We start from the raw sequence: 27,006 nt of genomic DNA, 5'->3' as shown, positions 1-27,006 counted from the left end.
GGACAGGGGTGTCGAGTCCTGGTCTTGGAGAGTTGGGGTCTCTGCAGGTTTTCTTGGTCTTTCTAAGGCAGCAGCATCTGATGAGCTGGGAGAAGCTGTTAAACAGTTCAGTTAAGAGAGTAACCAGATGGTCAGACTCATTAAAAGTTGAGTTGGAATGAAAAGCTGCAGATATACCGTCTTTCCAGGATTAAGACTAGACACCTGGACACTGAACTAAGAGAATAAACTAAATTACATTCAACCAGAAATGGACAAATTCTAAGCTGAATGAAGAAAGAATTTTTTAAAGGCATGGATACTGAAAAAAAAACATTAGCATATATGATTCTTTTATCACCGACAGGTCCGTGGCTTATTTCCTGCTGTCTTCTTTTCTGAGTAGAAATACTTCAAAATGAATCAGCAAATGTAATCTTCTGGATCCTCTGATGACCAAATGACCCCCTACGATAACTTTTCTTCAGAATAATGTAATGGTACAGTACTTACCATTCATTACAAAATCATCCAAGGATTTCTTCTAATTTTGATAGTCAAACCTGCCAATCATTTCTGTACTCACAGGACCGGACACAGTTCACCCTGTACTGACTGAGCTGTTTATACTTCAGAGCCTGAGTTTTATCACATCTCAAACTCCAGTATTTTTAAGACTCAGCCTTTCTTAGTGGCCAGTTGAAACACACTACTTGCCTTATTCTAAGCCATTTATTATGGCCAGTTAAAGTGTACAATTACCTAACAGTTTATCTCAGATATACAAAATGGTGACCTCTATGGTACAGTAGGTTTGCTATTTTCTGGGAAACCTCCAGGTCTCAAGCTCAATGTTAATTAATTTCACAGTCAATCCTACTGACACTCTAGATCCGGAAATACAGGAAAATGGGAGTATGAATACATCTTTCTTCCAGTAGACACCGCAGTGCTTCCAATAATACTTCATACTACAAAAAACTGCATTTCCCCAGGTGCCAAATGAAAAAAAAACTGTGTTAAAAGTCTTACAAATACTTGTATTGATTAGGGCTCTTTAGTAGAAATTAGATTGTTTAAGGGAAATTAAAAACTGATGTTAGCTCATCATATATTCCCTAATAGGGTGTGTTATGTACATTTTATCAACTGCTTTATTGAAACTGGTGGCAGGACGTTTTTTCCTAAACTTTTCTAACTTCTATTACCACTAACACCTCATTTGTTTTGGAAAATAATTTATATACCATACCCGGACATTTTTCTTTTGTTAACAGAAAACAGAACAAATGGTTAGCACAGCATCACATTTTTAATAAAAAATCTTGACTTTTTTTTAAATCAGTACATGTAACATATTACAAAAAAGAAAACATTGAGTCAGTAGACAAATTGAAAATAAAAATTAAAAACATAAAATCAGTTCCAGAATTTACAGAGAAATCTCCAGACAAAATCTACTCCTTTGACATAACACTGGGAATAAATAAATAACACACTCAAACATTTTTAAACCATGTTAGAGTTTTAGCATTTTTTTATAGAAAAAGAACTAAAAGCATGCAGGTGTTCTCCTTGCAAAGCTAGACAGGGGTGCACTGAGACCAACTTATCTGAGTTCAAGAATCGTCTGAATTTCAGAGCTGTGCCACAAGGCAACACAGAGGGCAAAAGTAGTGACTGTGCCCAAGTGCGAGTGTTAAGATCTCAGATTTATAAAATCTAACAGTTAAGGGAGCACACAGAACTGAGAAATAATGTATTCGGAGGCTGAGATTCTTTAAATTGACTGAATAGGCATTTTCAGGACTTCTAGCACAGTGGAAAAAATAAACCAGTCAAATGTAACTATTTAGAAATATTTCACTGAGGAATTCTTTAGTTCAATGTATGGGGTATAATAAACGCAATGTTTTGCAGTGTGCTGCTTGTCTGTATTAAGGTTTTCCTGTCATGAAGTCATAGATGAGCCACATCAGGAGAGTGAGGTAATCAAGAATGAGAGTGCTTTTTGATTTAAGCACCGCAAAAAGACACACCGTTTTACATCACTGTTAAAGAGGAATCTAGAAAACTGCAAGTATGTAAGGAGTTTCTAATAGTACTTTGCAATTAAATCAAATATGTATTTTTTTTCCTTTCTGCCTTACACAAGACTGATATTTTATTGCAGAACCCATGAAGAGGACAATGTTAGTCTGTAATAAGACATGAAATTGAGGATACTTTTTTCCTTCAAATATGTTGGAAATTAAAGCCTCTGTTCTGGCCAGAAAATGAAATGTGTTTTGAAATGACTCTATAGAGACACTAGAAAAATTACTTTCTGGCCCTTTTTTTGTAAGAAATACACTAGAAAATTAACTTAAACAGGAGCACAGCAGCACTGCACTGTCAGTACCAGACAGGTTCTGAGCAAAATGGCAAATTTTCAATAAACAGGGAATACAAAAAGATAGGACTGAGTTCAAAGAAACCAAAAATTAACTCAGTAACATCTTTTTACAAATGAATTAAATGGCACTCAAGGTCTAACCAGTGCAATTAGTAACTGTGCTTTTCTTTCCACTTTGAAATACATGCATGACTTTATTATATACCTCAAAGGACTTTTCCATCGATCTTAAATTATTTTTGTACAAAAATGTGAAATAGAACCAATAAGCCTACAGGTTTCCCCCAATCTTTCTTTTGCTCTTTAAAACACTTGTAGATACAGTCTTCTCTGGAAACTTCTGAAGACATGAAAGACCAACTTAAAGTGCTTGACACTCAATATTCAAAACATGAAGAATGAGAGAAAATATATAAAAAATACATTTTATTATACTGGTGTGAGTCATTTTTTTCCCACCAGTGATACTGTGTTTTGTGTGAGTTGCTTGCAAATGATTCTACAACTCATTAATTGTAATTTCATTGTGCTAGGTTGTAGCATCTAAATAAACTTGAAGAAAAAACAAAAAAATTAAAAAAGGCAAAATCAACACACTCCACATATTTAAGAAAAAGAGAACAACATAAAAAACAAAAGAAAAAGGATCTCATAGTGCCGCGGTCTGCACAAACTGTATACAGGACAAAGTCATGAGCAAGAACAGTTAAAAGCACAGAAACCATGAGAGAGCACATCCCCATAACAGAGAAACATCACAATTCAAACCCAGATGAAAGACGCCCACCCTTAGCACCCTTACCAGGGTTCAAGGTCAACCAACACTGCATTCCTGTACAGTCACTTCCAATGCTTATCACATGTAAGGATGTGCAAGAAAATTTCTATTACTACAGACTTGGAAAGTGCATGTTAGTTTTAGCACTTCAAAACTGAATTAGAAAGGGTAGAATGCTTTCATCATCCCATTTCCAAAAAATAAAAAAGCTACAGCCAAACAATCGCACTGATAGATCAGTGACAGAGTTATGAGCTGAAGCAAAGTAATATTTTCTGAGAAGTGGCATGCCTTAGTCATGGCCATGTTTCTTATACCACTTAAGATTTTGGGAAACATTTTTACCGTCAGATTATCAAAAGGTTGCGAGAGGTGTCTTAGGCCTGCATCAACCACTTGTGAAACTTTTAGAATTCGCACACAACTGAAACAGCATTAAAACAGGAAATTAGACATTTCTCAAAAGAGTCTTCCAATTTTTTTTATTCCAAAGTCCAAAAAATATTTGCCATGAAAACATGAAAATGTCTGATACATGTATCTTTCCTTTTTTGAAAATGGGATATATCAGTAATACACTCTACCACACCTCTCACCTTACACTCTCACCTTAATTTTGCTATAGATTCTCCTGAATGCAAAACCTTTTTGTTCCTGATGTGGGGCGTCCTGTATATACAGTATGCATACTATTTAAATACTGCTGCAAGTGCTGGTAGCTTACCTGATGCTAACCAATATTCAATGTTGAAGTTTAAATATTTCCATTAAAGACCATTTCTCGCTGCATGCACATTAGTAAAACAGAGAATGAGCACCCCCACATCCAAATGGGATCCAAGATCACAACAATGATCCCAGCTCACACTTTGCTGAATTCATTGAGTTTAGACCATCAGAAAAATGTGTTTCGAGCATCCATGACAAAAACACAGAGGGAAAAAAAGGCAACAGGGTGCTTGCAAAAGGCAAAGGGCTTCTAGCAAGAACAAAATCAGGCCACAAATCAATCCACAGAGGCCAAGAGGAACTGATAACTTAACAGGATAAATATGAGGAGGGAACATTAAAAGCTAATATTGTAATCATGCAACAAAGAAACAAAAAAGGCTTTTTTCTTGACTTTCAAGGCAGGTACAGAGCAGATAGGCACAGGACAAGACCCAGAATTGAAGGCAGGTCAAACAGAAGCCCCTCAGCGCAGGGATCATCACAGGGAGCACAAGGAGGCAAGGCAGACAGATCACAGGCACACCGAGCACATACTGTAGCACGAGTCAGCCAAGACTGGAGACTAAGGCCCTGTATTGCACACAAGACCAGCAACATAAAGAGCAACAAAAATCCTTGCCCACTGAAAGCTGGCCTAGCTGGAGCTAAGTAGAGGATCAACAAGAAGATTAAATATTTATTCTTTCCAAATCAGCCAGCTGCCCACTTTTGATCAAACAAGCCGCAGGGGCTGAAAGGGACGTTCTCTTGTTTTCTCTTCAAATGAAGCTGCCAGATAAAACTGCCATTTTAACCTGAATTTGGGGAGAGAGAGTGCAGGGCTGAATGAAAAAGGCGAGTGTGTTTTGAGAGCCTCCGAGAGCAATGGAGTTGTACTGACATGCAATACACTGCTGGAACAACTTGTTTAGCTACTTAAGGCAGCTCCTAAAATTGGGGTAATGTCACATTTGTGTTAGGGATCTGAACACAGGACTTTCCAGACTGTTCAGTGTAGCTCTATCGTTTAGTACAGCTGCCCCAGTTTCTCCGAATTAACCTCAATGAATAAACAAGCACTTCCAGTTTTTGGTGGGGGATTTAAAGTGTGATGAATGAGCCTTCTTTGTAAGGGGTCTCAGGGTCTCAGTTAAATTCATACTGAATAAACAGGTAAGCTTTTGATCTTATGAGGATTAAGAAGGGCCTTAATCAACCAGAAATTTAACAACACCGTGCTGTACAGTAAAATAACACCCAACTGGAAATTAAATGAAATAGGAGAACGATGAATACTTTAGGTTGATTAATATGACATTAAAGACAAAGAATCAACAAAACTATAAAATGCACCAAAAAACAAACCTTGGCATTCACTCCTTGATGGTTCTCAGCTAAATTCAAATGAGTGAATTCTCAATAAGTAGTGGATTAACTGAAATTATAAAGACCCAGTTTACGAGTCATATTTAACATGAGTGCAAAAAAAAAGAAAGATGGGCAGGTGCTACGGTCTCTTAGCTTTGTGCAGCAGTACTTTCGCTCTCACTACAACAGTATTAAAATATTTGGGAGGACAAACCAAGGCATTATAAAAAAGCGCCTATGCCATTTGCCATTGTTACTTCAGCCGAGATGAATTTCAACATCAAACTTTTTCATATATAACAGCAAGGAAAATAGGCGCTCTGTGCCACTCTAACAAGCAGCTCCTGTCCCCCACCCCACAGCTGGAAGCTGGCTGTATTCAGGACAAATCTCAGCAACGGAATGCAGTGTTGCTGACCGGTTTGACATACAGGTAGTCAGAAAAAGTGATCAAGTAACGTGCAATACAAGCGACATGACTATCGAAGGCATTGTCATCGTGTTTTGCAATGAGGTAAGGCCTCTGATTAGTCAGTTTAAGCTGTTCTGTTCTCCTTTTACAGCTGCCCAACCAGATTTCATCCAGTTTCACATTGTTCTGTGTTACTTTATTTGTCCAGTAATGGCCGATGAAATGCTCATTTGGTTAGTTCGCATTTTGTTACCTAATGGTATATGTTAGAAGCAACCAACTGGAAAGAAACTGAGTAATTGCTACAGGTTTATCAAATAACAATTTTAATTGTAGTCAATTATGGACATAACTATGACCTTTTCCTCTCCCACATCAGCTTTAGCTCTTTGGACAGAGTGCTGATAACTCAATACAAACTCACAAAGCTGCACTTTAAGTGTTAATCACCCCAAGCACTGCCATTCTAAATAGCAACTCAACAATCAAATAATCACTTACTTCAATTGTATTCAACTTTTTAAAAGGTCTAAAAGTGTCTAAGAATTTCTTTATGAAACACTACTATTGGGGTAAAAGTCCAACAGTAGATGCATCAGACATGCACAACATTTTTTGCCATTTAAATACAAAAAAGGTGACCTACATCAGCCCTCACAACTTCATATAATGCAGTTTATTTATCACATTTAAAAACACTACACTCCTAGGACTGTATTCAAAGTGCAGAGCTACTGAGAGAGACTACAGCACAGTTTTGCTCTGTTAGACTCTAGTACAGACAGCGGTAATGGAAGAACACTGTCACAGCCCTTTGGAAATATTAAGTACTCCATGTCCAGAATAGAAAACTAAACTGCGAGTAAAATGCTTTCACAGAAATCTGGGGCATAAAGGCAAAGAATGAACTAACCTTTCCTGTGCAGGGCTGTGTATCGTATCTAGTTTTGTTAGAAAGAAAACTTCAATCTAATGAAAATCAGCCTTTTCTTTCTACATTCCTGGTTTACAAACAAGTAAATACTGGATCGGTAAGACCTGATTCAACAGGATAGAAAATTGTGTAACAGCATGTGGAACACTTTCTATAAACAGTTCCTTGATTAAAACACCGGACGCGAGGTTGGTGAAAAGGTGGATTTTTTCCTGTAAACGTTCAGCTTGCTCCATACCCTGAATGCTCACTGATGGGAGGATATAAAAGTAGAATGTTCCTGAAATTAAAGGTTCTGGGCTCAAAACCCAGGATCTAAGATGCCATATTACAGAAGTGATCCCAGGCCTCTTCTCCATATAGATATTGGAATTGTCAATATGTAGAGGGATATAGAGGTACAACTCAAAAATATTAATGTACCAAATACACTGTCCACTGCAATTCAAACATACAAGTCTGACAAACACATCACATATAACTGTCTAACAAAGCTAAGAGAACTGCTCAGGATGCTCTTCCTAGTGAACAATTGCAAACACTTCCAATATTACTCATCAGGTCACAGCTCTTCTTATGTCGATAGTAAATGTCCATGCAAAATAAAGAGGAATTTACAGATGTTACCAACAACTATCCGTAGACAAAAAGTAACAGTTTTAAAAAGTTGCCTTTATGCCCCTTTGCAACTAAACACCATTGTACAACAGCTACCTGTGGGCCAAAGGGTGGTGGTGTGAATACAAGCTCTGAGCACAGGCTGATCCACATTGGGACACCCCACATCAGCTAAGACACCCCACACTGCTGATGCTCTGCCTCAGCTTCACAAGAGCCCCTTCCACCACCCTCTCACTCTTCCTACACAGACCAAAATGTAAAATCAGCAACGTGCACAGACACAATGGCAGCCACAATCCTGGAGACTACTGGTAGTCTGGTAGTACTGCTGGAGCCTTTTTAGGACAGGAAATGAAAGGAAAGCTCTACACAATCCATTAGTTTTCCGAGATGCAACTCTTTATCATAACATGAGATTCTCCAAGTTGTTTTTTTACCATCTCCTTTGAATTGGGGCTAATTTTGAAAATTGGCAACCAGTTTCTCCATCATAAGCCAAGCATGACCAGAATGTGGCCATTTATGTCACCGTAGGTCAGCTAATGAGGAATACAACCATTATCAAATATTAACTTTTCAAATGGATTTTCTCTTATGTAAGCCAAAGAATAGTTTTCCCTTCATTCTTTCCCTGTTAAGGGTTCAATTATTGTTCCATTATTGTAAATGCCAGTTTGTTATGTAATACACACACATACAACATTAAACAGATCAGTACCAGGGTCTCCTTTCTTATAACCAATACTTTCCAGTTATATTCATATTTTATACTCATGCTATAATATTTATATGGATCACAGTAAAAAAGCTTGAAAACAGTGCAAACTGAGGCAGGTGTAGCTCTCATTACAATTTGTTCAATATCAAGTGAATGAAACCTACAGAACAATTCCATTGCTGCTTGAATGAAAAACTCCTACGAAAAACACCTCAGAAATTGAATGTGATTGGTTGAGATCACACACGGATGACTTCTGCAGACTGATGGGTTTCTCTTTGGATGTTTAAAAATTCATCAATATTTGCATTTGTACCAAGGAAATGAAGAACTTTTCCAGAATAAAATTAATAAAGGATTTAATTTTTTTCTCCACATTTTTGTAACAGGTATATCTAATGTTATTATTGTTGATAAATGTAATGCTGCCAATAAACCTCCTTTTTATAATCAATCAAAATGTAATTAAGCTTTAACATTTTCATCCTTTTCCATTAAAATACAAGCCAGTGGAGCACATTAAATGAAGGAGTGGCAAAAGTACATTATATGTTCTAATCAGACAACCGGACAGAATGCCCAGGAAAGGATGAATTGGAGTAAAACCTGTGACAGAACTGTAGAAATACATTTAAAGCATGGGAAACTAATTACTAATCAAATAATATAAGATGCAACACATTGTGTCGAACATCTTAAACAGCAATAATAGATCCAGTTAATGTAACACACTTAACCATCTTTATTATTTTTAAACTGTCTCCCGAAAGTGGGATTCAGCTCCGAGCGAGCAGGTCCCAATGGCCCGTGACATCAGCACCTGGGATGCTGGAACCAAGAGGACAGATCAGGAAATCGTAGCTACTTCACACAAATAAACCCTGAAGACAGAGGACCTCCCATTAGAAGTTTTGTTCCTCTCTTCTTTGCCCACATGGTCGACTATTGCTATAATTAACTGCTATACTGCTGTGTTTAATTTTTCAGAACCATACCAAACTGAATTAATATGAGAACAAGCAGACGGTTTGAGGACTATGAACAAATGGCAATAAAGCTCAATTAAAAAAAAATATATTTTAGTCTCAAAAAAAGAACATTAATCTTGTTTCTTATTAACAGCATATTTTTGCACAAACGCATGAGTAAGAAATCATTAATAACGTACAATCAGTTTCAGATGTCTTAGCTTAAAGTCAAGAAGATGATCACCAAAACAACTCTGACACTATGCAATCTCTTGACAAAAGTATTCAGATACCCCCACAAATGCAGTAAGTCATCTTGTAGCTGCTCATGAGGACAGTGCAGGATGGGTGTGAGATGAGCACAGGCCAAGCCTGACCAGGAGTACCTTGTATGCGGAGAAGGGGGAATCTCACACTTGTGTACCACTACAGCTGCCTGAAGAGTATGATTTTGGGGGGAACCACTCATTAGGCCAGTGAAAGGTTCATGGCATTTCTATCATCTTGACTGACACATCATCAAGGGAGGACTGCACTCAAGTTCAATATTTTTATGCTGGACAACTGATTAAGTTAAACATCATGGAAAACTTTTGCTTTCTTAGTATTACTGTATGTTCTACTTTTTCTCCAGGTTTAACATGTGCATCTACTTAAATATCAGCAATACATCAACAGCAATTATTCTATGCATCATGTCTTTTGCTAGTTCTAATCAAAGTCTTAAAACCATCCTCAATTTGCACAGCTTATGTAGGTTTCTGTACATTTTAGGAATTAGGAACATAAACCAAACCATGTGGGGACATGCTCACAAGCATCCACAGGAGCCACCCATCTCCAAAAAGAGCACAGTGTGCTCTGATCGTGATCACAGAGTCATGCCAGCAGATTAATCAGCATGATTAGGGAAGAAAAATGTGACTTGAGGAGCAATGGAAATTTCTAGGATTTTTACAGGACAGAAAAACGCTATAACCAGCACAGACTAAACAGTTAAAATCTTGGACTTTCCTGTTATTTCGCTCCATTCTTTTTACAAATCCTATTACACTTTACAGCGCGTATTCAAGTGATTTTGTTGTGGATTCTATCTATACTGTTATTTGCAAACATACTGTACCACTCTCTCAAAAACAGCTTCTAAAGAGACTGCTATAAGCATATAAGCAGGTTTCCAGAAGACATAAAAGACCACTGCACAGTGCTCTGAAACTCATTAGCAAGTCACGAGGCACTGAAGCCTTTGGCACATTGTCACAGTTACCCCCAACTGTGTGTACTCTCATTCAGCTTTGAGAAGGCTTTTCAGAAGCTGTTACTTTACATTACACCATTTGTTTAGCATAAAATACGTACAATATAAGATACATAAGATGAAGCTGATAAACTGGTTGAAAGTGCAGAACCACAATTCACCAAAACTCTGATGCATTTTATATTACTGCCCTGAGGCCCATAAGCAAAACATGGTTTTCATCTTAGATGGACAAACTCTTCAAACATGACTTCCATCGCTTCAACTCTAACATCTCCTCATCAGCATCTGGTCAGTCACCCGGTTTAGATTTCCAGTTCGATAAAGAGCAGGACCAGCAACTTCACTTCAGTTCCATCCTATCTTGCCTGCGTCTGGCAGTGCTGGGACACACACTGCTTCTCCACAGCCGGCCTTTCCTGAAGCACCACAGGTACTGCAAGGGCTTAATGGGAGCAGGTGTCATGACCAACAGTTCCCTGCCATCGGAAACAGAAAGCATCCAAGACAAGGAGGATACAAAAACATTTCAGGCTTAAATGAATTTCAGCTGCAAGAAGCTGCCTGTCGTACCAGCTTTTGCTGAGCTTCCTGAAAAGGTGGAGTAACTCGCCCTTCCATTCCCGGAGCAGACCAGATGATGTGTGGGAGATGACCAACTCTGGTAACCTGTAAGATGTGGTGATGAGAGGATTCGCAGATTTGCGGCATCTGTGCTTGGTTGTGTTGGGAATGTGCTGCTGTGAGGATTCTGGGAGTTGGGGTAGATCTCTGCTCTGCAGTACAGGGACCCGCATTAAGAGCACTTTCATCTGCCACAACCCCCAGCCCAGCACCCCAAAGTCTCTTTACAGCCCCACTCTTCATGCCATGAGCTTCCCTCATAAACAACATTTAGCTGATCACTCTTTTAAAATCAAATCTATTTTTTTCCCATGAACAATGACAGAGAAGATTTCAAATCATTTTTGAGCTCCGATATTAGCTTTATTACCATTGATATTAATATTATATATTCATATTAATATTTCTGTTTTAATTCCTCAATAAAGATATATATCATCTTTAGGTTATGGCACCTATTGGTAAATTATTAGGGCTGTTCCTGATGGAAGATTCTTAAAAAAATACCTTGGATGCTCATATAACTGCCATTCAATTCAAAGATCTGGAAAAACATCCCCTGAACAAGTTTAAAGATGAAGCCTTCTTTGCCAATGAAGAAACACACCACTGCCCTAGACAAGACTGATGAACAAAATGCTAAGACGCTTGTGCGTTTAAATAACGTCTACTGAGCAGTGCATGTGTCTCTGGTCATTCTCAACATCACTAAAAGAAATAGGACAGCATTTACCAAGGGCTCACACAATTTTTCTGATAGAAAAGCAGCCATAAAATACAACCAGTAGGAAACTGCTTACAACATTAAAGTTCCAATTTGAAATAATAACTGTCTGATTTTAAAACAATATGTAGCCTTTATGGTTGTAAACAAGCACTTGATTTGTAATTTCCAAGTGCTAAAGAACCCTGGGTAACATGCAGTGGTCAATCATATCCAGATCATTAAAGCAGTCCAGGAGGTTGAATCTCCATGTGTTCTGCACTGAGTCAGGAAAACATAAAATCTGTTTATATTCTAAAAGGTCTGAGCTTTGAAATGGTGGAATAAAACTACATATGCATTAATTAACATTGCTGTTAGTGTCAGCCAATAAAGTTGAGCTCTATATGTGGGTGATAGTTTCACTTAAATTGAAGTGACTGTCCTTCTGTGTCTATAGGAAAGCTCATGACAGTGATCATCCCCAAGTTGAAGGGAGGGCAGCGGTGACTGGAACCCCACATCTGAGCAGAGACCCCCTTCTCCTGCACCCTCACCTCCACCCCTCCACGCAGGGAGTGTGTGGGATATCCTGCAGAGCTCAGTGAGACTTAGACAGGTTGAAAGGACATCTCTGACATCTTTGTCTGCGTCGTTTTTCTTAGTATGTCTTCAAAGGAACTCACATTCTGGATCCTCGTTCCTGAAGTATCTTAAAAAAAAGATGACACCCTTTAGTAAAGGAATAGAGAAGCAAGGACATGAGAAAAGGATGCACAGTCTTAGTGGACTGTGACTGCAGATTATCAATGGGAATAACAAAGGCCTGTAATTTATTATTTTCTGGGGGTTTCCCTACCAACTCCGAAGCAAGGGAGGGCAAGCACGTAAAAGCACTTGCTCAGCATGAAGACTGTGTCCTGTTGTTGATGCTGTCAGCTCAAGCCCAGGCTAGGTTATTAGGAAGGCTGTGACCGATTCTCCAGGTAGCAGAACACCACTGGCCAAGTGCTGTCTGGGCACCACAATCATGCAGTCAGTTCAGTGAGAGGTGCAGTACTCCTCAGCACTCGGAGGTAAAGGACAGTGGGGCTCATGGACTGCCAAGTGATGAGCAGCCACTCATCACTAGTTGCATTAGACCAGGGTCTGCACCTTCCTTGTTCAACCTGTGCCAGTGCAGGAATTTGGCTAAATTTTAAGAAAAATTGCTACTAACTGGTAATCATTGGGTCCCCTCCAACATGTAAAGTACTATGGGATCCTTTGAGATGAAAAGCACTATATTAAAGCTAACTATAGCACTACATAAATTATCTTAGCAAAGACAGAATCATCAATCTGTCTAAAAGACTGTAACATTCAGGCACTGTGCCTTTTTAAGGGACACATTGAAGGTGGCAAAATAGCTTACCTTGGCTTTCTCGCTGGGCTCAATGACAATGCCATTGGTGGAGTTATTGAGCTCTCGAGAGACTACACACAGGAACTCAGCCTGGTCCTCATTACCATAGTTATAGGAGGATCCAATACTAATGAGCTGGGGGAAAAGAGAATCAGTGGAAATGTACCCAGTGAGCTACTAAAAGCAGAAAAGGCGATAACTAAGACATGATGCGATTCAGTTACGCAGGAAAAAATTATTTAATACCACCAAAAATGAAAACGTTTCATGAGTAAGCTGTACAAAAGCCATGGCAAAAGAGCAAACCTAATATTCTGCAGGTTAGACAAGATTGCTGAAGCACCCTCATTTATTGATCAAAGAGTTTTATTGCTTCAATTCTGAGCCGTCACTGAGGTTTTTAATGCACTGCTGTTTGACTGCGTTTGAAGTTACTGCTGGAATCAGTTCCAGAGGTTCTTTTCAACAGCTCACTCAAGATGTTCGCAACAGCTCTCCCAGCCTTTCACACTCTTTAGAAATGCAAGATGCCTGTTACAGTTGGGTACTTATAATGGAATACAGCATTCTAGAATCACGGCACTTTTAAGGGGCTCCCTTATGATACTCCAACGAAGCCTAGGGCTTACTGATATACATATGTAAATCTCATTTAACTATTTACTTAACTTAAACAAACTAATAAATGGCTCCTGAATCTGTAAACCCTTTCTTAATTTCATGGTCTAGATCAAGGAACGGAGAGCCACGTGTGTGCCTGGTTTGAATTTGAGCTCAATTTTTATTTGCTTGATTTAACTATTTGCTGCTGTAAAAGATTAAATGAATCTGCATTCTACAGGTCTTATATGTCTGCCTTAATAGCTCTAAATCCTGCAGCAATAAGACTCAAAAGAGATTTAGTACATGCTGGAATTAGACTATTACATCATGGACACCTCACAATTTAGAAGGCTAAATACAAATACAGTAAGGTATGAAATCATTACATTACAGCACAGAGAATGTCAAGCCAATGAATATATAAAGCCTTAACTTCCATCAGGTTTGTTGCAAGTTCACAATTATCTTTCTACAATTCCACCTCACTGTTACCTGCTCAAACTTCCACCCGTCAGACATGGTGGAGACCATCTGAGTGAGTTCCTCTTCCTGGCACTGCAGCACCCGATACACATGCTTCACTGGACCCTAGAGAACGCACAGACACAAGGTATGCCACCTATCACTTATTATCTATTTCATTAAAACAAATTAGAAATAATATAGAAATTTAAGTCTGTATCCTTAATGTAATTTGCTCAATCATCTTGAAAAAAGCTAACCATTACTTATTATGTAATTGATTAAAACAAACATTAATTTAATGTCTGGGCAGAAGGGAGCCAGGGACTATCTCAGCAAGGCACAAGGCAGGGTACACCCTTGAAAGGATGCCCTACAACTCACAACTGGCAGCCCACTGAAGCTAAGCAGGTGTGAGCCTGGCTAGTACCTTGAATGGGAGACCTCCTGGGAAAAACTAAGGGGACTGCTGGAAGAGGTGTTAGATGGGCCAGTATGGGTTGTTAACCCTGTGGTTTGTGTGGGTCCCAATTCCCCCCCGTATTGTGATGGGAACACTATACTATAAAAAGGTGCCCTCCTTCAGATGAGATGTAACACTGAGGTCCTGACTCTCTGTGGTCATTAAAAATCCCAGGTGTTACCCTGGCATCCTGGCCGAATTTCCCATTGGCCTTTATCAATCATACCATGGTGTTCCCATTTTTTTGTCCACTACCTGTGTATCCTGAGTTTTCAGTTTATTCTTTTAGACGGCTTGTGTGTCTGTGGTCCAGGCTGTGTACAGGTATATATATCTTTAAAATTGCTGCCTATTTCAATGAAATCACACTGTACCAAGAACAAAGAAACCAGGTAACCACATCTGACATTTTCTTTGTCAGATGACTGTTTTAACTTACACATATTTTCTTGCTAGTCAAGCTGGTGTCAGCTGGTGACTAGCTCTCCATTTCTAACAGCAGAATCCACAAAATGTACTAATACTAAATTCTCTTCTGCAAATTGCAAGGGACCAAACTATATAAGTTGCTTATATTTGAACTGCAGAGTGTCATAATCATTAAAGTTAAGACTACAGTTACTATTACTCAATCCTCTATTCCCCGTGAAGGAGTCTCTCTCCAGCCACATCCTCACCTGTGATGTGCGGTTCTCGTTGTCTCGTATTCTCTCCTTGACCAGTCGCACCAGTGAAGCAATGTTATAGAACTCAGCTTCCTCTAAGACCCCTGTGGAAGAGAGAGAGCTCATATCTCCAGAGTACCGCTGGCAGTCTGGATGTACTCATGCAATCTGGATAACCAAGCAAACAACCATAAACGATGGCTGTAGCAGTAGTCATCATATCTCAGCAGTGTCAAGCTGCAGATTTTATGAGCACAGAAACCTGCTTTTGTTTGGGGACATACTGTAAACAGGCGCCGTCCTTCGGATGAGACGTAAAACCGAGGTCCTTACTCTCTGTGGTCATGAAGAATCCCAGGGTGTTTCGTCGAAAACAGTAGGGGTGTAACCCCGGCGTCCTGGCCAAATTTCCCATTGGCCCTTACCAATCATGGCCTCCTAATAATCCCCCTCCGTGAATTGGCTTCATTACTCTGCTCTCCTCCCCACTGATAGCTGATGTGTGGGGAGTGTTTTGGCGCACTATGGCTGCCGTCGCATCATCCAGGTGGATGCTGCACATTGGTGGAGGTGGAGGGGAGTCCCCATTACCTGTAAAACGCTTTGAGTGGAGTGTCCAGAAAAGCGCTATAAAAGTGTAAGCAATTATTATTAAAACGTTTCACCTTGTAAAAATAACCAAATATTTAAGGTTTTCAAGAAAGATCAACTTGAAAAGAGCACTTTAGTCTGAATACTTTATTCCTCTTGAAAAATACAGGGGTTTGGAAAAACACCTGCATCATCTAACGCAGGGACAAGTTAAGCTTCCTGTCTTTGTTTTTTTATTGTTCTGTACGTGTTGCAACAGGTTTTTTTACTTTACATCTACTGCTGAAATTACACATGCAGAAGTGAAGCAAAATATTTTGGTTCTAAAATCTCTCAACTTCAACAACACCCAGGCATCCTCTTTCTGCTCTGCTTGTAAGTGCAGGGCCAGCCTGAATTTCATATGCTTGCACACGCTGAGACAGAACTGGAGAACCCCACCTTCTTCTGCCAGGTCTTTGTTGATGATCAGCTTGCCGTGCCGCAGGTAATTCAGGATTGGTCCGAAATAGGTGGGGTCTCTGTCGATCAGATAGGCACCTGTCTCATCCTGAAGGAAAATGAAGTCAGAGTTAACAGCCAAGTAGACTGAAATTATGAAACAAATGACAAAATACCAATGCTACCCTTTTTATGTATTTTTTCCACTGATGAAATACAAAGTGCATTTGGTTTTGACTCGCAGGTCAAAATAAAAAAGGTTATGTAAGCTGCAACAACAAAATTTGCACTTCTGATATATATATCAGCATATTACCAGTTGATAGTGAATATGAACAAACAAAAGATGGAAATTGATAATGATCAACTTAATTATTTTTCTATACCTTTGTATTATCATTATTAAGAGGCACACAAACCAATCATTTCTAATAACATGCACATTTGTACAGCCAAAGCTGTAAGTCAGGAAACCAAAATGACAGCATACTCCCACAAATGTAAAAAATTCAATTTTCATAAATGATACATATCTCAGTAGCTTCATCAGATTCAACAGTACGATGTTGTTTTTTGCATTCAGCAATAAGAAGATTAAAACTCTGAATTTCTGGAATACAAACATATACACCCTTTCCAAAGTAACACATTTTGTTGCCTAACAGCCTGAATCAGTACTCATTATAACAGAACTTATTTAACTTTTATTAACACACTGTAACATTGTAACCTCCAAGTGAAAAATCCTTAAACATTGTGAAAAGTAATTACAGGTGAAAAATGCATTAGGTTACCACAAATGTGTTTCTTTTCAATACACACTGTGTTTCACATTCTGTTAAAGTTTTTCAACCAACAGTTATATATAATATTATAATATATACATAGAATATTATAAAAAGTTTGAGCAACTGACAACCCAGAATGTAGAGTCACACCCCTGGCACCTTCAGCCCTACCTGTGGCAGTGTGTTCCCTCTCACACTACCCTTCAGCTGGTACAAAGACAGGGCAAGAGCTAGCTCCAGCCGTCCAGCCTGTTTGTCATCTTACTGCGACAGGGACATGTGGAAATGGCAACGAGGGAATTTAATACTCTACCACACACAACTGCACAACTGTACGAGCCTCTGCGCATAGGGCTTAATCTCAATTCAGATATTGCAATAACAAAGAAACACTAAAAAGTTGCAAGCTGTCCTAGAATTCATTTCTATACAGGCCTTTTAGCAGATCACTCTTGGAGTGGTCCTAGAGAGCTCTGAAGCACTCTGGAAACCCAATTTAAAACAAAGCCTAGGACCAAAAGAATTCTAAATTGCCCAACGTGTATACTTAAGCATATATTAGACATATTACTTTGATGCCACAGATTATGCTTGATGTAAAAATCTGAAGTTGCTGCACCTGCAAGAGCACTGATTTTCTGTTTTTATAATACAAAATATGAACCAATATCACGCTTTGTGGACGGCACTTTGGTTAATATTGCTGCCCCATAGTGATGGGGCACTGGGGGCGATCTATGAGGAATATGTATGTTCTCTCAGTGTTCATGTGGGTTTCCTCTGGGTACTCCAGTTTCCTCTTACAGTCCAAAGGCATATTGGTAGGTTAATTGCCTTCTGGGAAAATTGGCCTTGATGTGAGCGTGTGTGTCTGTCTATGTGTGGACTGCAACAGATTGGAGTCCCATCCAGAGTGTATCTGCCTCGTGCCTGTTGCTTGCCGGGATAGGCTCCATCTCCTGTGCAACCCACTATTCGATAAAGCTGTTGAAAACTGGATGGATGGATCTTGCTTTGCTGAGAGAATCCTGACAAGAGCACCTTGCAAAATGTCTGGGAACATTTGTGTCTACAGCTTTGGAAACATGGAACCTGGCCAAGTGATACACAAGCACTCCGGGAAATTAAAAAAAGAACAGTTTCACTGACACAGTTCTGTCAAGAGTTCAAGTGCCAGATGTAGTCAGCCTGGTTTTGGTTGTACATTTTCAGTTCAGTAAACATCACAGGAAAAGTCTTTACTGAAAAAAAGCAAAAGTTGAATAGGAACAATTAACCTGTGGTCAAGATTATCTAAAACAATACCACCACTGGTTTTAAATGTTAGTGTTCAACGGAGAAAGTTTACCAGAGGAATATACTTTTTGTCTGACTACCGGTTTAGGTTGTTTGTTACTGCCCCTCTGTGTCACAAACTTTTCTCATCTGTATGGCGACTTAGAGCTGGCTTATGGCTATGCCCAACTTTCGCGTGCATAAAGCGGAATTATTTTGAAAAGGAATGTTTGTATATTACCAAAATGTCGCCAGTTGCATAAACTTGCAACTGAAACTTGGCTGAAAACCATTTAAATTAAATAACTTCAAGAAACTTGTCTTTCAAGAAACAAAGCAGTTGAAATATTATTTCAAATGTATTAATAAATAATGCATTTTTCATTTTTTCCAGTGTAAAACGCTTTCTATATTCAATGCTGTAGACTATAGACAATGCACTAAAATAAACTCTAGTAAATCAAGAGAATTTTGTTAACTATTATATTTTCTGTTAATTCGGCGAGTCATTAAAAACGTATTTAATGTAAAACGAGCAAAAATTTAGGTGAACAGCATGTCAAGTTTATTCTGTATGTCCATGGTAGGTGAATCACATTTTTATCTGATGAGCAATGATGTATAAGGGGGTCTGACCCTGCTCTTTACTGTCTGGGGACACGAACAACACTCGACGGTACCACATCGCAGACTGCACACAAAGTTGTCCGAGACAAATTTGATTAAACACCAGACACTAGACCTCAAGCTAACAACTCCCACCTTGTCAGAGTCGAGATCTGGGTCCTCCTGGCACAAGCGGGAAAGAAACGATTTGGGCTCTCTGCATAAAGTCTGTTTGGTGGTGACGAAGTAGGTGCCGCCAACGTTTAGACGAACCCACTTGGACCCGGGCTTTTCGGGAGAGCTCGGGTTGCTTTTGAATGGAAAGCCGAAACTGGACCGGGTCGAGACTCCTGGACTTGACAGACCGCTCCGTGCGGGGATCATGAGAGTCGGGGAAGAAAGTCGGACGGTGTTGCGGATCTCTCTCGGTTCCGTGTGCTCTATAGTACCAGTTCCAGACTCCACAATGTGCAGTTCTGCCATGTTTTTCTCGTACACACCAGGATATCAATTTATTTCCCAGGTAAACTTACAACCCCTATTTCAGGATCTTCCCTCATGCAATTACGCGACAGCCAACGAATTTGCTTAACTGTACGCATCAAGAGTTGTTGTTTGTTTTTTTTGGACGAATCGATAAAAGGCGAAATACACTAATTTCTCATTGCTTTCTTGCCTTTAACCAGGATCTGCCTTTATTTAATAATACCATAAATATAGAGGGAAGGCAGGACTTCCGGGTCACATATCTCTGTGAATGTTGCTAAACATGATTTATACCTAAAAACTATATTAGACGTATCCGAATTATAATATGAATATCGCCTTATTCATTATTGAGATAGAAACAATGGTAGACCATTCATGATTTAAATCAACGCATAATTATGGCTTTAAAATAGTATTTACTTCCGTGTCAATTTTAGTTTCATTTTTACATTAATTAATAGTAAACAAAACAGGGGATAATTATATTGTTGTGTTTTTATAGTTTCTTGGTTTAAAATAAAACATTTATCTAATCGTGTTTAATAAACAGTTTTTTTCGTGAATGTGGACTTTCTTTTCGCCATCTTTGTTGTGGACCTTACAACACAGCAAACCGTCGCATAACCGAGCTGCGCTGAGCAGGGGTCTGCACTTGGACCCTGTGCAGTTACCGGGATATGAGGCTGTTTGCTTCTCAGAAAACCTGTATATTAACGCGCCGTTGCACTGTAGAATGTAAAGTGTCCTTAGCTGAGCTGTGCTCATAAAAATTCAGCCTGTAATTTTGTTAAGATTGTAGTAGTTCAGGTGGGTAGCTGCGTCAGCATGCGTAGGCTGCAAAGGAACAAGTAATAGGTTTATTCCATGCTGAAAAAAAAAAGAGAACACAACGTTTCGGCCGTGGAGCCTTCTTCAGTCACACCTGAAGAAGGCTCCACGGCCGAAACGTTGTGTTCTCTTTCTTCTTTTTTCAGTATGGAATAAACCTATTACTTGTTCATTTTGTTAAGATTGTGTGAAACCAATTGAAACCTGAAATTTGTCAAAACGACGTTGTAGCTCCAATGCTACGAAGAGCGGTGATGGATTAGCCTACCCTTAGATGAAAACACTGAAACGACTACAGTATTGTGTTACGTTTCCCCTGTAAATATATTACTGCTGACAGTATCTTTGGAAAATGTATCACAATAATAACCACTCTAGGTACCGTAGCCAGGTTTGGCATCTGGCGATTTTAAAAGTACTAGGACCCTTCCCTTCTCCCCCCACACTTTGTTCAATCCCCAGATCCACCAGTTAACCCACAACCCAGCACTGGTAGATTCAGTACCACCAAGTCAAATAGTGTCACTTTATGAAGATTGCCCTCTTGTATTTTACATTCTGTTTTTTGCACAAAGGTGGTACGAAGATCTTAAAAGGAGATGTAACGTGGCACAAAAGAGAAAGAGAACGCTAAAAGGCACCATACCTAACTAAACGCACTGGCTGTTATAATGCAACACTCAATGAACAGAGTCTTCTCACTATGGGGAGCAACCAGTTTTGCATTCTGTTGGTTTTCAGAAAACATCTGCGGTACGAAGCACAAAGAACGATTCTCTACGCAGCGTCTGTGCAGTTTCGCAGTGAACTGCGCCGCTATTGAAACCGGTGAATGACGTAGCATCCGTCTCCGGTCTGCCATTATCTAGCGGCTGTTTCTTGGGAAGGTGAGTGTTGTTTGTGGAGACAGTTTTCCAGATTAATTCCGACTGTTTCGTTTTGCGAAGATTATTTAAATTAGTGTAGCTACGCGGGAAATTTGTACGCTTTTTAAAGTCCGGTTTGGTCCTCAGCGGGTGAGATGTAGTTCAAGTTCGCATTATAGCGCGCTGACCTTGTGCAGAAGCGAATGACAGAGCAGCCTTCAGCAAATCTTGTTGTAACTCACGGTGTTACTGCTCGTCTTCCGTCTTGTCACGGTTTTAAGTAATCCTATGATGTTGCGTTTTTCGAAAAACAATGGAATGGGATAAAGTCATTCTTGAGATAACAGCACCACGTCAACGGTGTTTGTCACTGGGCATTATTCATTGCTGCTGACTGACGCAAACACCTGAAACATTAATTTCTTGATTAAAAAAACCCATCTGCCTTTAAAATCCACCCCCCACGTTGAAGAAATCAGTGCAAATTTGGGCTCAAATTTGAGTATTCCCACTAAGTCTCAAGTCTGCTTGGCTGAGAAGAAGTCAGAGTGGGGGTGTGCTTTTCTCAGGGGGTACTCCTGTAGGGTGCATGAATCCGATGAGGTAGCCAGTGAATTCGTCTGAAGCCTCTTCATCTTTGGGAAAAACCTTAGTCCTTTAAAAAACGTTCGATGTCTTACTGTTCAGTTAGTGACTTTATGCTCTCGCTCGATTCTTATGCAGGCAGAGCACTTGGGAGCACTAACGGGGTCAGTTCAAAAGCTTTAGAGGCCCAGAAATATGAATGTTGCAGTGCGTTTCCTTTGCTCTGTTGGCAGTGACATTCCTACATGTAACCTGCTGTGTTTAACTTGCTGTTGCGTTGTGGGGGTGCTTTTGCTCTGCCTTCAGTTCTTGAATTCAGTTGTTTCTGCAGCACAAAATTTACGGTCTTTAAGTGGTTTTTTTTATTCCCCCATTGCTTGGTTGCCTAATGTGAAGATTAAAGCTGTCATAACGTACATCGTGAGTGAACTTTTTTCACTTGCAGGTTTATCCTACATCCAGACCCCTTACTTTGACTAGTGTCTGGTGTTTATTTAACCACATTTGTCTCAGACAATTTTGTCTCCAATCTGCAATGCGGTACCGTCAACTGTTGTTTGTGTCCCCAGGCTGTACAGAGTAGGGTCGGGCCCCCTAATACTGCAGAGATCTAAGTCACTGGACCAGAGGGGTTATAGTGCGTCTGATTACTGATTCTCATGCAGGAGTTCTTGGTATTTTAGGGGGAAATTTCAGAATGTGGCCAACATAGGCCTAAAGAAACATCTTCCAGGTTCATTGAGAATAATGCATCTGAAACAAAATGAATGAAAACTGACAATGAAACATTGAGAATGTACAAGCATAGATTACCTGGGACTTGATACAAGTAAGAATTCAAAGTCATGAAAGGCATTGATAAAGTCAGCCCAGTGGGTTAGGTCTGATGATGCTCAGTAATACAAGAAGGACCGTACTACAGAAACAGAAGTTACAGAGATGTGCATTTAGTAATGACAACAGGAGGTATCAGTACTAGGTAGAGCAAGCTGCAAAGATATTTCGCTAGCTGCCATTATGAAACAACAGGGTGAGATCAGTGTGATGCTATTATCTGAATGGGCACCAATGGTTCAAATGTCGTTCTCTTACTTTTTGTTGGCACAATCTGTCCTTTTTCTTTTCAGACTGAAAAGATGTCTGGGCGCCGGGTTGCACTAAAGGCCATAGACTGGATGGCGTTTGCTGAGAGGGTTCCTCCCAATCAGAAGGCGATGTTTAATGCGCTGAAGACCCGCAGTGATGCCATTGCAGCCAGGTCAGTCAGTCAGTCACTACAGTGCTGGTGCTCTATTTTTTTTTGCTGCTGTATTTATCTTCTGTGTTCATGTAGTTATTTTTCATTTTTGTCCCCCAAACCATGGATTTTCTATGTTTCGAACTGTATTTTAAACTATTAGAAATGTGGTTTGAAGCAACAGAGGATGAGAAAATCACTTACCATTTCATTTGCCACACACTGAGTTGGTTTTTTTCTTGTTGACAAAAGAAAAACATCACTTAAAACTGAACACTGAGTGTCCATACTGCGATTTAGTCAAGCATTCTCAATGTTATCAAGCAGAGTTTGTTTTTATGCTACTCTCTGCAGCAGGGAGTATGGAAACTGACTTTTTCTTTTCTTCAATATTTCCTCTGTGGTGCTAGGCTAGCCTCTCTGCCCGAGAAGCCTGCAGTCATTGACTGGAATTACTACAGGACAGCAGTGGCCAAGGCAGGGATGGTGGATGAGTTTGAAAAGAAGGTGAGGAGGAAACACTTGTGCAGTCAAGAAAGAATCTTAGCAGCATTCTTCAGCCAGGACACATTACTTTTTGGATCGTAGCAAAGGATTTGGCAATTAAACATTTTTATTTGTTATGATAATTTTCATTAACATAAATTTTATATTTTGGTTAATATTTTTGATATTGTGCCAATTTTTTATTTGCATTCACTGTATATTGAAAACCATGTTTATAGACTGTTTCACCTTGGTTTTGTGTCAAGAAGAGTGACATTTTCACCTGGGAATGTCTCCTATTTCTTCCCAATACATGCTTTTAGCTGCAGAACAGATGAAGTAAGGCATGTTTATTCAGACTCTTTATTTCTCTATTTTCTGCAGTTTTCTGCCCTCAAGGTCCCGGAGCCAGTAGATACTCAGAACTCCAAGATTGATGCCCAGGAGCAGGAGTCTGTGAGTCATGGAGAAATCCATCACTTTTCTGTATAGTTGTAGAAATTAACTTTTTGCCTTAGTAACCCATCCTACACTGTATACCAGGCACTGGGCGCATGTGCTCTGTGGTGAAAGGTATTTGGACATTACCTGTGTTTGTAAGCCAAGATATTACGCACTTCTTGGTCAAACTTTTGGAACCTCTGGAGCTGATGGAACAAACAGTTTATTCCCACATACGTTTGCCCTAATCCCAGTCTCAGCTCAAGGCAATATTTCTAGAAGTTGAATGGTGTCTAGAAGAACTTGGGCTGTAGATATTTTAAAACTGTTTTGTCACAATCGTTCTTAAGTACATTTGGTGAACTTTCTCTTAATTTGGCTGGTGACTATATTTTAGTTGATCCATACATGCAAGATTTTAATGTAGCTAGTCTTTCTTTCTTCTGTCACAAGGCATTTTCTGTTTTCAACATGTTAATGGAAAGTGTTTTGGGTGCAGTGTGACCCTCAGTATTTGTGGTAATGTACAGTTAAAGAAATGGCAGGTGTAGTGAAGTCTAGTAAATTAAGCAGTGGCTACAGCCTTGGATTTTCCAGAATACATTCTTTATCTTTCAAGTTCATTTTGCCTTCAAAATGTTCTGCAATGTTAAGAAAGTGGGGCCGTGTATCCTTCATATATTAATTGTTCAATTTCAGATTTTCTTAAATTCTTCTTAACTGCTTTGAGTCATTGAACTATCCTTAAATATAATTGAGACCTCTGTCTTTCAAAATACAGTAGGGTCTCCGTTGAGAAAGTTGGAAGATTTGCATATAACCAAGTCCGCCCCTATAATGTTGCATAATAAATTACAGCATATAGAGTGTATGGTAAAAAGCTGTAAGTAACCCTCTTTTATATGATAATTAAAGTACTGCATAACTCCAATGCATTGACTTCGTTACATAAAATAATTGGGCAGGGGGCAGGGAGAGGCTCACTCACTTGCTAGATTTATCTCGCTCTCCTAGTTGTGCAGGTGATTTGAAAGTTGTGGTTAACCTTTGGCTCCGTTTGATCATGCTCTGCTCCTCTTTCACAACTCCGTCAGCCAGATCACAATGTGAATAAAGGAATTTGTGAAACTCTAAAATCGCAGATGTCAGGACCCAGCTGTACAGTACTTGAGTGACACTTTCTTTAACAGCCCCGACCTTTCTACAGATTATGTTGGAAATATAAGCTATCTTCACAAATCCAAACTTGTTCAATAAAAGTAAATTACATTTACTGCTTTTCCTGTCTAAAGCGCTCTATGATGGGAATATTTGTTTTCAAGGCATTTTATTTTTTTCTTTTTCAGAATAAAATTGCTGCTCTCTACATTGAAGCCTCCAAAGCTCGTGTTGAGCAGTATGAGAAAGAGGTAAGTGAACACTGGGTTTCACAAGTTTGCGGAATGAATGACTCTTTTGGTGGATGAGCCCTAAATGGAGATAAGATATGTGAGCTAGTTATTCAAGTGACCTGTTATTTAAATGGTCCAAACTAAACTCAAATGTATGCTTTTCGATACAGTTTTAGATTACTGTGTATGCACTGTGTACAAATCCAAAAGTATTTGTGAGCATAGGCCATGAGTAGATTTCTGGGCACACGAAGCTTAATTTGTTACATTAGAAGTTTAATATGTCACGGTTTTTAAAATAACAGGCTGAAACATTTTGAAGGTTTTAATTAGCATTTTATTGACAGCACAGTGTTTCACTGCTGGAAGTTAAATGAGTGAAATTGGTTAACTTTTCTTCCTTGTGAAAGATGAAGACTTAGAACAGGGACAGGTCCTGTATATCTTCTGCAACTTTAACATGATCTCTTATTACAGCTGGAGAAGTTCAAGAACATGATTCCCTTCGACCAGATGACTGTCGAAGACCTAAATGAGACCTTCCCAGAAACGAAGCTGGATAAGGAGAAATATCCCTACTGGCCACACAAGCCAATTGCCGACTTGTAGTTGGCATCTTTTAAAATGGAAGTTTCTCTCATTCCGAGACGTAATAGTTTCTAAATAAATGCTATTGTACAGTCATAATGAGTTTTGTTTTCACTGTTACAGAACTAGATTTAATGTGGAAATACCATCAAACTTTCCATTGCATTTTAATTAGGAACTAAGAAGTGCCATTGATTTTTGTTATATATGCACTTGCTTTGGGGACATTGATCATATCTTTACATTTCTGTTCACTTGTGGTGAGGACTGGTTCCTTTGATCAGCCAACATAGTGCCATTCATCTATTGACGTGCTACAAGCCTTGCAGTGACTTTTAGGGTGTTTTCAACCTGGGATCTGGGGTCTCCTTAGCAGTCCTTAAAGATTTTCAAAGGAAACCTCACAAATAAAGCTGAGTTTTTCACTCATTGTGTTGTGGAAAAGCAACATTAATATACAGTGGATGAGTTCTGGCATTTGATGTGTTCACCTGTACTTCTTTGAATATCTTGTACTCGATAGATGTATTATAATATTTGTAGACTTCTGATTATTTTTTATATTCAAGTATGGGGTCATTATTGGAAAGATCTGTTTGAATAGGAAATGAAGCTTTGTAGTCCTCTAATTTGGAGAAAACTTCCTGAATCATTTTTATTCACGTTAAGTATAATAGTAGCTGATTTGCTATGGTATGTTATGTGAGAAGAAAAAAGCTGTTGTATATATACACCAATTATTATTAGTTTCTGTTTGGGGGTGCATGCACAGGGATGGAGGACCAAAATCCAACATCTGGCTTGATCTAACAGAATATAATGTCGTATTCTGAAAAATGACTTCTAAAGGCCAAATGGAAATGATTGGTAGCTTGTTTTTGAGGACATCATGCTAGTCCAGGAGCAGACTCATTACAAAAAGAAGTGATTTGAATCCAAAATGAGGGACCAAAATTAGACTGACATTTTTGCTAAGTTATTTGAAATAAGACAATGTTTTACAAACCCAAACAGCACATTAAGTGCACAACTAGACCTCGGGAAAATATTCTAACCTCCAGCATAACATTACCTGCTAGAATGAAGGCACTTACATTTCTGGGTCTCTATACTTCTTGATTTATATTTCATTCTTTTAATAGGCACAAACGACATATATAAACAAGTGTTCCATTAAAGCTTAGGTCGCAAAAATAATAAAAAAGAAACGTTTTTAAATAGATAAAAGACAAAACAATGGGAAATTATGAATCTAAATGTTCTAGAACTCATGAAATTAAGTTCTTTAGTTTTTCCAGAAGGTAGCGCTGTTTTCCTAAATCAATGA

General features: G+C 39.1%; 2 protein-coding genes across 3 annotated transcripts; one reads left to right on the top strand and one right to left on the bottom strand.

Moving 5' to 3' along the window:
* Positions 1-1,274: 1,274 nt before the first annotated feature.
* On the bottom strand, positions 1,275-19,486 carry kctd2 (potassium channel tetramerization domain containing 2). 2 transcript variants are annotated; one of them, XM_088927842.1, is made up of 6 exons: positions 18,925-19,486; positions 16,100-16,208; positions 15,080-15,171; positions 13,970-14,065; positions 12,884-13,009; positions 1,275-12,181 (listed from the first exon to the last, which is right to left on the bottom strand). In XM_088927842.1, the coding sequence occupies exons 1-6, from the start codon at positions 19,249-19,251 to the stop codon at positions 12,152-12,154; spliced, it is 780 nt and encodes a 259-aa protein (XP_088783968.1). In that variant the 5' UTR covers positions 19,252-19,486; the 3' UTR covers positions 1,275-12,151. The 2 variants fall into 2 exon arrangements, with proteins under 2 accessions (XP_088783968.1, XP_088783969.1); XM_088927843.1 differs by having other exon boundaries at positions 1,275-12,172.
* Positions 19,487-20,888: 1,402 nt separating this feature from the next.
* atp5pd (ATP synthase peripheral stalk subunit d) lies at positions 20,889-25,775 on the top strand. Its single transcript, XM_088927846.1, has 6 exons — positions 20,889-20,972; positions 22,664-22,794; positions 23,184-23,280; positions 23,644-23,715; positions 25,047-25,109; positions 25,569-25,775. The coding sequence occupies exons 2-6, from the start codon at positions 22,673-22,675 to the stop codon at positions 25,698-25,700; spliced, it is 486 nt and encodes a 161-aa protein (XP_088783972.1). The 5' UTR covers positions 20,889-20,972; positions 22,664-22,672; the 3' UTR covers positions 25,701-25,775.
* The last annotated feature ends 1,231 nt before the right edge of the window (positions 25,776-27,006 follow it).

The sequence above is a fragment of the Atractosteus spatula genome, chromosome 11, assembly GCF_055471065.1.
Source record: "Atractosteus spatula isolate fAtrSpa1 chromosome 11, fAtrSpa1.hap1, whole genome shotgun sequence".
NCBI lineage: Eukaryota > Metazoa > Chordata > Actinopteri > Semionotiformes > Lepisosteidae > Atractosteus > Atractosteus spatula.
The sequence above is the reverse complement of the archived record's forward strand: the minus strand, read 5'-3'. Positions and strand labels throughout refer to the sequence as shown.